The sequence below is a fragment of the Diabrotica virgifera genome, chromosome 4 (genome assembly GCF_917563875.1).
Source record: "Diabrotica virgifera virgifera chromosome 4, PGI_DIABVI_V3a".
Taxonomy (NCBI): domain Eukaryota; kingdom Metazoa; phylum Arthropoda; class Insecta; order Coleoptera; family Chrysomelidae; genus Diabrotica; species Diabrotica virgifera.
This window is the reverse complement of record NC_065446.1, coordinates 176,644,240-176,656,573: the sequence shown is the minus strand read 5'-3', so window position 1 is coordinate 176,656,573 and position 12,334 is coordinate 176,644,240. Positions and strand designations below refer to the sequence as shown.

General features: G+C 35.2%; 1 protein-coding gene across 4 annotated transcripts in view; it reads left to right on the top strand.

The window, feature by feature from the left end:
• LOC126883261 (ephrin-A4) overlaps positions 1-12,334 on the top strand; it is a 443,595-nt gene that overhangs the window by 374,162 nt on the left and 57,099 nt on the right. For all 4 annotated transcript variants that reach the window (XM_050648573.1, XM_050648572.1, XM_050648575.1 and 1 more), the window contains one exon: positions 6,826-7,045. In XM_050648573.1, coding sequence (XP_050504530.1) covers positions 6,826-7,045 — 220 coding nt within the window. The remainder of the gene's footprint in view (positions 1-6,825; positions 7,046-12,334) is intronic.

Here is a 12,334-nt window from a genome sequence, read left to right as displayed (position 1 = left end):
TTTTGGTTTAAAATTTTGGTTATTGTTTGTTCGTTATACCCAATATTTCTATTTGCTTAATGATATTCAATTATTCTATCTCGAAGTTATTTTTGAAATGGGAATTTCTGTTAATCTAGGTAACATGCTATGGTAGGCAGCTAATTTATGTTGTGTAGGATGGGATGATGAAATGTGTATAGCTGTGTAAGTATGGGTAGGTTTATAAAATACGGAGAACTGTTTGTTTTGCAGTCGTGATATTTTTTAAATCTAGAAAATTTATGGACTGACTCTGTTCTGTTTTTGTTCTGTTATATGATAAATATTAGTCAAGTTGCCTGTTAGTTCCTTTATTCTATCCTTTATTCTATTCTATAAAAAATCCTTTATTCACCTACAGTTTTGAGTTGATATGGGACAAATACAACAAAGATAAAACTTTCCTCGCTCAGGGATAACTGACGACCATTACACAATCTTCTTTAATAAGCCAGAATTTTAGTTTAGAATTAAGTTTATTTTACGTTTTATTTCGATTTGATGTTTATTTGTGTCAGCCGAAACGAATAACTGGGACATTAAAATAAAATGTTTTTCGACATCATACGTATATTTATGACTGAAGTCAACTAGCCACGTATAAGGACTAACTTTATCTCGTACCTTACTTATTTATTCCTCTTCACTCTATGCGGAGCATAGGGCGTCAACTGTCTGCCTCCAAGTAGTTAAATTTTCTACCGTTTCTAATTCCGTGTCTCCCAGTGATATTCCCATTTCTCTTAATGTATTTATTTTCATTATCTGAGTTTTTTTGACGTTTATGTTTATTCCGACCTACTTCCCTGCCTCTGCTACCTTTTCAGTTTTGCGTTGCATGTGTTGTCGTTTTTCTGTTAAAAGGCATACAGAGTGTTCCAGACTAATTTAGCCAGGCTATATCTCTCAAACGAATAGAGATTTTTGAATGGGACAAAAACTGATCTATTCAATTTGTAATATACTTTAATATGGCGTAGAAAAAATCATCCCCTAAATATTCATCCCTTAGTTACACCCTGTATATTATCATCTGCAAATTCCAAGTCCTCAAGTTGGTTAAAAACATTCCATCTTGGTCAGTATTATTACTAGTAGCCTTGGACATGATCCAGTCGATTACTATCAGGAATAAGGTCGGAGAGAGCACACAGCCTTGCCTTACTCCTGTACCAATATCTATTTGTTATGTTAACTTTCCTTTGTGGACTATGCGTGCTGTGGACCCTTCGTAGAGCAGTTTTCTAATTCTGATATATTTCCATTAGGGAATTATTCCATATTTTTCAAGTAATTTCCATAAGGCTTTGCGATCTACGCGATCAAACGCTTTCTCGAAGTCTACAAAATTCACATATAGCTTGTTCTCTGCAACTCTAATGATTGCTCTGTAATCGTTCTCATCGTACAAATGTGGTCAATGCAGGATCTTCGTGCCCGGAATCCAGCTTGGTTTTCTCTTATAACTTTATCAAATTCCTTCTTCATTCTTTCAAGCATGATTCGAGTCATTATTTTGCTTGTTGTGCATAGCAGGGTGATCGGTCTCCAATTTTTACGTTTGGATGTGTCAAACACAAACTCTTTACAAAACAATTTTCAATCTTTACAAACTCTTTACAAAAGTAGTGACATCAAGAGTAGAAAAGAAGCTAGATTTTTACCAGCCAATAGAACAAGCTGGATTTTGATCAAACTTTGGAACAAACGACCAGCTGCAGGCAGTAAAGTTACTAATTGAGAAGTCAATAGAATATAATAAGCCCCTTGTCCTAGCATTCGTGGATTTTCATAAAGCCTTTGACACGATAGAGCTGGATAGCATTTTAGAAGCTCTAAATGAATGCCGCATTGACTACCGTTACAGTACACTCATCTATGATATTTATAAAGAGGCAACAATGAGTGTTAAGTTACATGATAAAACCAAACAAATAAGCATAGAACGCGGCGTAAGACAAGGCATAACTGTTCTGGAATATGCCTTTAAGATGCTCAACTGGGACAATAAATAGATCACAATAGATGGAGAAAAGTTAAATCATTTTCGTTTTGCAGATGACATAGTCCTTATAACTGATGACCTAGGAGAAGTAAAGAAAATGCTAAATGAGTTAGACGCTATCTGCTGGAAAATAGGCCTGAAAATGAACTTTTCTAAAACTAAATTTATGACTAATCTGATTCCTAGCGGACAGCTGATTATACGTGAACAAGAAGTAGAACTAGTGGAAGAGTACATTTACTTGGGTCATGAAATTAGAATTGGCAGAGATAACCAAACATGCGAAATAAAAAGAAGATTAACTTTTGCTTGGGCAGCCTACGGAGCTCTGAGAGACATATTTAGGAGCAGTATACCGATCGGTTTAAAAAGACAAGTGTTTGACCAATGTGTGCTGCCGGTAATGACATATGAAGCAGAGACACTGACTCTAACCAAGGCAACAGCGTCGAAAATGCGGGTTGCTTAAAGGCGTATGGAAAGATCCATGCTGGGCGTAATCCTACTGGATAAAATAAGAAATGAAGATCTCAGACAAAGAACCGGTATCGCAGATGTTATAGAACGTATCACCAGGCTCAAATGGAACTGGGCAGGACACGTCGCCAGGCTGAAAGATTCAAGATGGACACGAAAGCTGATGGAATGAAGACCAAGAGAAGATAAACGCAGTAGAGGAAGGCCGCCTACACGATGGACAGATGATATCAGGCGGATTAGTAAAAACTGACAACAATCAGCACAAAACCGTGAAGTGTGGAAACAATTGGGGGAGACCTATGTCCAGCAGTGGACGTGAATTGGTTGGATGATGTGTCACCCTTCTTAGGAATTTTTACAATTATTAAGCCCTGCGTCCATTCTATGGGTAGCTCTTCGGTTCTCCAAATTTTATTTAGAATTTTGAAGAGTTTAGAGGTAGACGTTTCGATGTCTGCTTTGATTAACTTAGCAGGGATATTGTCTATTCCGGCAGCTTTTCCTCTCTTTAATTATTTAATTGCATCATTTATCTTTTCATGGGTGAATTCTTCGGTCTTCATGTTCATTGGGTGTCTGTTAGGTTCCTCTTCTATTTTGTTTGTTACATTCTGTTCTTCATACATTTCTTTGAAATACTCCATCCATTATCTCGTACCTATTAGCTTACAATTTAATATGTTTTCCGTCTTTTGCGTTATTTTGTCGATTATTAGGCACTCATCACTGTATACAGGGTGTTTCATTAATAATTGTCCATATAGTAACTGGAGAAACCTTAGCACAAAATACGAAGATTTAACCTAAAACACTTAAATAAAATGTGGTTCCTTACTGAGTTACAGGGTGTTTTATCTAAAAATTTAAAAACTATTTTTGCTCAGCATTTTAAAACTGTTCGACGTATCCTTTTCATACTTAGCAGAAAGTATAGGTGCTGTGCAAACTACTAAATTACGTTAAACAAACGTTTCTGGCTATTACCAGAGGCGTACGACGGGGGAAAGTAAATGGTTGACCCTTTCCAAATTCTACGCTACTGGCGGAATTGCTATTTTAGTTCAATTTTTGTATTCTCCAATACTTTCTATGAAAATAATATACTCTTCATTCGTGACGATAAAGTCATTAGTTTTCGAGATATTTGAAGTTAAAAATGAAACGACACGGTTATTTTGATTAATGTATTGTGTCGCTTCATATTTAATTTCAAATATCTCAAAAACTAATCATTTTATCGTTACGAATGAAGAGTATATTATTTGCATAAAAAGTATTGGAAAATCAAAAAATTACACTAAAATAGCAATTTCGTCAGTTTCGTAGAATTTGGGAAGGGACAACCAGTCACTATCCCCTGTCGTACGCCTCTGGTAGTAGCTAGAAACGTTTATTTATCTTAATTTAGTAGGGTGTACAGTGCCTACACTTTCTGCCAAGTATGATAAGGATACGCCAAATAGTTTTAAAGTACTGGGTACAAATAATTTTTAAATTTTAATCTTATGAATCATATCATAAATTAATCAAAATAACTGTGCCGTTTAATTATTTAATTAATGTTAACATTAATTAATTGTGTATATAATTATAATTGTCATCATCATCATCATCATCTTGCTGCTACAGCTCTTAGAGGGCCTCGACCTTCTCAAGCTTTCTACGCCATTCTGTTCTGTCCCTTGCTTGCATTTTCCAGTTGCCGACTCCGATCTTCTCGGCATCCTGTGTTACACCGTCCATCCACCTCCGCTTTGGTCTACCCCGTCTTCTCATTCCCACGGGTTGCGCTGTTAGAATCTTTTTTATCATGTTCGATTCAGGGGCCCGGGCTACATGTCCTGCCCACTGCAGGCGGTTTCGCTTAATTATAGTGATAATATCTTTTCTACCAAACGTATGCTTGTAGATATTGTGCAGTTCAAAGTTATATCTACGCCTCCATATTCCGTTCTCACAGAGCGCTCCGAATATCTTACGTAGCACCTTTCTTTCAAAAATCGACAGAGCGGATTCATCTGTTTTAGTTAGCGTCCATGCCTCTGATCCATATGTGAGAACGGGGACTATCAATGTTCTATACAGCCTTATACGAGTTTTTTGAGACAGACGTTTGTTAGCTTAGTACTTTGATAGACTATGATAACACCTGTTTGCAATTATTATTAGTCTTTTTATTTCCTCTGATGTATTATTATTGGAGTTAACCGATGTCCCTAGATATATGAACTCTTTGACCGCTTCGAAGTTTTGGTCATTGATGATTAGATCTGCGTCAACATTTCCAGCTCTTGTGTTTGTGTTAGTCGCCATGAATTTTGTTTTATTTCGATTTATATGTAACCCCATTCGTTCTGCTGCTGCTACTAGCTCGGTTAGGATTTCCGCAGTTCTCGCTCTGGTTCTTGTTATAATGTCCACGTCGTCTGCATATGCTAGAATTTGGACAGATCTATTGAATATTGTTCCCCTGCTATCTATATTAGCGTCTCGTACGACTTTTTCTAATGCTACATTAAAAAGTTGACACGCCAGCGCATCTCCCTGCCTTAACCCCCTATGTATTTCAAATGGGGTTGACGAGTCGTTTTGAATTTTTACTGCTGATATCATCTTCGCCATTGTCACTTTTATCATACATATGAGTTTTTTTGGGATTCATAACTCATTCATAGCGTTATAGAGACTTGGTCTTAATACACTGTCATAAGCAGCTTTAAAATCGACAAAAATATGGTACATATCTATGTTAAACTCTTGCGCTTTTTCCAGGATCTGTCGTAGTGTAAAGATCTGGTTAATGGTTGAACGTCCACGCCTGAATCCTGCCTGGTATTCTCCTAGAAACTTTTCGGTATAAGGCTTCAGTCTCTCGTGCAAAATGTTTGACAACATCTTGTATGCTGTATTTAGGAGAGTTATTCCGCGGTAATTATTGCATTCCAGTTGGTTTCCCTTTTTGTGTAACGGGCATATTAAGCCTAAGCTCCATTCTTCAGGCATTTGCTCCTCAGACCAAATTTTACAAACAATTTCTCGCATCACCTTGTTGAGCTGCTCTCCACCGTGCTTAAATAACTCTGCTGGGATGCCATCGCTGCCTGGGGATTTGTGGTTTCTTAGTTTTTCTATAGATATTTTCACTTCTTCTACCGAGGGGGGTTCCACGAGTTCCTCATTTCGGTATTCCAGCTCTATATTGTTAGTAGGTTCCCCTTCCAGTAACTCTCGAAAGTGCTCTACCCATCGTAACAGGATATCCTCTTTGTTGGTAAGTAAGTTAGGTACCTTCCTTATCATTACAATAGTTGATTCTCGGTTTGAATTCTTTTCTAATAATATTTACTTGATGATAGAACTTTCTTGTTTCTCCGTGACTCATATGGCTTTCGAGCCGTTATAATATGTCATTTTCCGAGTCTCGTTTCTTTTTTCGGTGTATGCGTTTTTTGTGACAATTATAATTAATCTAAAATAAAAATGTATACATTTAATAATTTATACATTTGTATACATTTTGTAATAATGCGAAGGCAAAACTGTCTTATTTTTCACTTAGAACAGGGAGCGCAAACCAGCACTCTGAATCGACGATTTTCGACTCTTTTTTGAGTCATCATCGGAGAGGCGTAGGCTTGCTGCTCTCTGCTCGAAGTGACAAAACCACGAAAGCTTATCCCCGCATTGCAACTGACGTTAATGGAGTAGGTGACTAGCGTCACCTGGCCACTGAAAGGCAAAGTTTTCAACCTAATATAAACATTAATAATATTGAAAAATATTAAAAATATTAAAAATATTAAAAATATTAATAAAAGATTTTTAATTGAAAACTTATTGGTCCATTTCCCTAGTATTACTTCCATGGCTTCTAAAAATTGCAAGCCAGATGGATGCTGCAGTGAAGACAAGAGGTAACTCTAAAAAATGATGACTCCAAAAAGAGTCGAAAATCGTCGATTCAGAGTGCTGGTTTGCTCTCCCTGTTCTAAGTGAAAAATAAGACAGTTTTGCCTTCGCATTGCAACTGAATAAAAATGGTATACATTTTTATTTTATTAGTATTACTCCTATAAAGTAACTAGGTCCATTTTTCCGTTGGAACTTTACCAAACTGTAGACGGGGTTGTGAATTGTAACTTTTTAGAATTCCCTCTTGTATTCACAGCAGCATCCATCTGGCTTGCAATTTTTAGAAGCCATGGAGGTGTTACCAGGGAAATGGACCAATAAATTTTCAATTAAAAATCTTTTATTAATATTTTTAATAGTTTTCAATATTTGCCTTTGGCTTTAGAATTAATCTATATAATTTTTAGGTCGACCTGATCTGTCCCGTATATTCGCCTGGTACGCGGGACGAAGAAATAGAAAAATATATAATATACAACGTTTCGAAAGACGAATACGAGACGTGTAGGATAACAAATCCCAACCCTAGGATAATAGCGGTTTGTGATAAACCATACAAACTAATGTACTTTACGATAACGTTTCGACCGTTCACGCCACAACCTGGAGGACTCGAATTCTTACCAGGTAAGTTATTCACTTTTATAATATAGATAATAGAGAAACTGTAAACATAATAGTCATTTTAACCAAAATCAATTTTCCATTTCTATAACAAACAAGCCTACTACTACTGGTTCAACGAGGGCTTCTAAAAACATTGATATTTTCAGCGATTTAAAATACACCTACTAAATATACAGGGTGTTTCATTAATGATTGAAAATATTTTAACTGAAGATTCCTGGGCTCAAAATATTAAAGTTTAACCCAAATCACCTAGTCCGAAAATACTTCTTAAGGGAGCTAGAGCTCTCTGAAGATGACGTCTTTTAATTAGTTTTTTTAAATACCTCCAGAAAGCATCTATTTAGAAAAACGGAAACAGGTACACCTATGTATTTGTTTTCCAGAGATAAATCGATTCCATCAATTGCAAGTTTCTAGTAACGGTCATATGCGTCCGTTTTGGGTAGGGCAACGGTTTTGAAAGTTTGTATAAGTCCGGTGAAGGCACCGCACTCGCGATGACTTTTCCGCGTAAAACGATTTTACACTCGTTTCTATCGAACTGCACATTATGCCCCGCACTTGCTAGCTTTTTCACCGAAAGCAGATTTGACTCTAATCCCGGCACATACAGCACATTGTCGATTTTTAAATTTTCCACTCCCGACCCAGTCACGCACTCAATAAGTCCTGTCCCTATACCCTGAACCTCGGAGTATTGCCCTTTCTCCGCCAAACTTACAACGCCCTTTCTGCTACCGTCAAATTGGGTATAGAATCCATTGTAATTAACCATGTGGCTCGAAGCTCCTGAGTCCACATACCACGAAGCAGAATATCTTTTTCCATCCCTTGAGCTATAATTGACCATAAAACATGCATCATCAGTACCTTCAGTGACTTTATTGGCCTTTTCCTTTTTAAACGCTTTGTACTTAAAGCAGTCTCGTTTAAAATGGCCCTTACAATTACAAAAATAACACTGACTTGCTTCTGCCCTTGCAGTACCATTATTTTTGTTACCCTCGTATACTGATTTTATCACCGACTCCTCCTGATTTCTTCCCAAAGCTCCCTGACGTCTCCTGTACTCATCTATTAATTTACTCGTAATAAATTCTAGAGTAAATTCACTCGATGGCCTACTTTCCAGCGCTGTAATCAAAAAACTGTATGAGTCTGTAAGACTTCCCAGCAAAATTCCTGCTGAGAACCTGTCCTTAATTTCCTCCCCTAAGGCGGCCAGTTTATTCAACGATTCTAGGAATAAACTAATGTGTGCTTCCATATCACCATTTTCCTCTAGCGATAGCCTACAGATTTTCTTTAACAAAAACACCATACTAGACAAACTTGATTTCTGATGATACTCCCTTAGCGCTACCCATCGCGCAAATTCCTTATTCCGGATATGCACTAATTGATTAACGTCAACAAGTAAGGCTATAGTTGACAAAGTCTTTCATTTTGTTTTTTCCAAGAACTGCTTCGGTCTGCTTTTAATTGTAACTCGTTCGAAACTAATTCCCATAGATCAGCATTGATGAGTAACATTTTCACTAAATAACTCCACGACTGATAGTTCTTGCCGTTCAACTTTTCGACGTTATATTTCGCACTTTCCGCCATTATGTATTCAGTTAACACGAAAACTTCGCGACTGTACACTTTTAATTATTATCTTAATACAGGTGAACTAAAACGTAATAACGCCCATAACCTATTAAAAATAGCAGATAATAAAAGATAAAAATAATAGTAAATAAACTATTTATTTTAACCGAAAAACCGTAATATTACAATATACAAAGAAATTAAGATACGTGTTTATTCTACGAGATATTTTAACAGACTAAATATCGAACGCAGAACTAACACTAACATACAGTTCTGGCATTCACATCCCTTGTAACATGTGCAATCTTAGGTAAGAGTGTATCGCCCTAATGCATTCGGAGAATTGGCTCACCCATGAAGAAAGACCCCACATGTGTATTCTAACACTTAACAAAAATAATAAAGTTGAATTCCAACACTTCTTCTCTAGGTGCCGTCTTCGCTTCGAAGGTTGGCAATCATCAGAGCGATTTTTACTTTTGAGACCGCGGCTCTAAGTAATTCGTTGTTATTACATCCAAATAATTCCTTAAGGTTCTTCAGCCATGAGTTGCGTCTCCTTCCTATGGATCTTTTTCCCTGGATTTTTCCTTGCATAATGACATGGAGTATTAGGTATTTATCTTCTCTCATCACATGTCCTATATATCTCAGTTTTCTTCTCTTAATTGTTAGAAGTACTTTTCTTTTCTTATGCATACGTTTCATTACCTCTACGTTGCTTATTCTATGTACCCATAAGATATTCAGTATTATTTGGTACATCCACATCGCGAATGCCTCCAGTCCCCTCATGTCAATTTTCTTCAGTGTTCACGCTTCCATCCCGTAGTATAATACGGATAGCACCTTAACAGTCGTATTTTTAACTCAAGGTTTAAGTCCCGACAGCAGAGGAGCCTCTTCATTCTTGTAAATGTGCTTCTGGCTTGTTCAATTCTGATTCGTATTTCTTGAGAGCTGCCATTGTGTTCATTAATGGTTGTACCTAGGTATTTGAATTCTCTAACTCTTTCAATAGGTTGATTCTGTACATATATCTCACGAATATACCGAGTTATCTTTGTTATTATCATATATTATATTTCGTCTTGCTCATGTTAAGCGATAGTCCATATTCTTCACTTACCGCGGTCAGTTTATTAAGTAGTATCTATGTTATAGTCAAAGCCCGAATTTCAGGCACTCCTAGGTTTGACTGGGCAATCCTCAGGTCTGACTGACGGTCTTAGTCAAAGCCCGAAATAAATTACAGTTTCTAGGACAGACTAAGTTGATCAGGCAAAGGTCGAAATTTAATTTTATGAAATCGGGGTTTGACTAGTCAAACCCCGATCAGCTATTAATATGTCGTAATTCGTTAGATTAGGTTTAATAAAACGTCAGTTTTTAATTTTAATGTTTATTATTTTTATATTGTCGTATTTAAAATAATAAAAAAATAGTGTTTGTTCTCACATGTTGAGGCATTATAGACCAGTAAGGATCTGCGAAAAACGTCTATTTTTGGATGTGAGAGGTGGCATTCGGATTTTTGCAGATAAAGTTAGGTGACAACTTCAACAATAATAATTGTCTTATGCTCCTTCTCAAATATGCCCGGAACATTAATAAAAAAATGAAAATATTTAAAAATTTCGAAAAACATCGATTTTTTTCTGCTTTCTTTGCTTATAACTTTAAAACGATTCGTTTTGGAACAAAGTCGTAGAAAAATAAAATAAAGATAATTGAATTTTGTATGATATACGACTGGTAAAAAATGTTTTAAGATATTACCTTTTCTGCAATATAGCAATAAATACAAAATAAGCTGGCAAAATAAGTCTATTGTTATTCAATATTTTTTAACCACTTTGATGGCACTTAGAACCTTAGTAATTCACTTAGGAAATTCTTTGTAACATACTTAAATCGTGTACCAAATTTCATTAAAATCGACCTAATAAATTTTGCATAATAAATTTGCAATCTAAATGTTTTTAAAAAAGTTCAAATTTTTTAAAATCTTTCTGAACAAAAAGTAGACCATTTAGAAGTTGGCTAATTTTTTTACATATATAGAGGTGCTCTACCTGTCTAATACACTTACAGAATTAAAATCGGATTATTTAAGGGGCCCCAGCAATGTTTTAAATTTACAAACAATTTTTTGGCTTATAAACAAATAGCTTTGTTTAATAATAAAAAAATTAATTTTTAGCAATGCAAATAATTAAAACCGGTATAATTTGACTTAAACTTTCAAATGCTGTCAGCAGAATTGCTATTTTATTTTTTAATCAAACGTTATTCGCGTTCAAAAATTGCAATTTCTCGATTTTTTGAAAGTTCCACCGCGTTTATCTCGAAAACTATGCATCCTACGAAAAAACTTGTATGAACATTTTTTGCTTAGAATTACCCAAGAAATACAAAAAAATGTTTTATTTTGCGAAAAATCGATTTTATGTAATTCCTCAAGTTTTTTGTTTATAACAATCTTATCGACATCCGGATCAACTGTTACCCAAAAAATTCGTGTTCTACGGGTCAAAATACATAAAAAAAACTTGGGTAAGTCCATCTAAATAAAGGAGCCCGTAGCACCCCCTCCTGGCCACAGCACTAATTTGTTTATAAGCCAAAAAATTGTTTATAACTTTAAAACATTGCTGAGGCTGCTTAAATAATCCGATTTCAATTCTGTAAAGTGCATTAGATGGGGGGAGTACTTCTTTATATGTAAAAAAATTGACAAATCTTTGTATGGTCTAGTTTTTGTTGTGCAAGATTTTAAAAAATTTTAATTTTTTAAAAAAGTTTAGATTGCAAAATTATTATGCAAAATCTAGTAATTCAATTTTAATGAAATTTGGTGTACGGTTTGAGCACATTACAAAAATTTTCTAAGCGAATTAGGAAGGTTCCAAGTGTAACCTAAGTGATGGAAAATCATTTAATAAGGACAGGCTTGTTTTGCCCCCTTATTTTATATTTATTGCTATTTTGAAACAAGCGTGATAAATTAAGACATTTTTAACCAATCGCGTCTGATAGAAAATTTAATTATCTTTGTTTTATTCCTATAGGACTTTCTTCTAAAATGAATAGTTTTTAAGTTATAAGCAAAAAAAGTAGAAAAAAAAACGAAATTTTTTTAAATTTTAAAATATTTTATTTTTTTTATTAATGTTCCGGGCATATTTGAGAAGGAGCACAAATCAATTATTATTAACGAATTTATCACCTAACTTTATCCGCAAAAATCTGAATGCCACCTCTCACATCCACCTAAAAACAGATCCTTACTGGTCTATTATGGCATCTAGAGTTGCACAATACGTTAGACCTTTTACACTTACACATAATTTTGAAGAGCATTTATTATTGCAATTTGCAGTAGCATTTTATAGAATCTTTTGTACTAATTTCTCTTAGAGACAGCTTGACGTATGGAACATCTTCGAAATTAAGAAAATTCTCTTTGCATTCTCTTATTTGATTTCTTGAAAAAAGTGTGTTTATTGTTCCGTATTTCGTACCAACTTTATATAAACCGTCAATTGTTTTATCTTGTATGATATCTACCCAAAATATGTCGAGCGTCTCCTTTGGCTATATCAAAGTTGGAGATAGGTATTGTTACAGATTTTCCGATTAAATTTGAGGAATTTTTATCACTTTATTGTTTCATAGCATTAGCCTGGG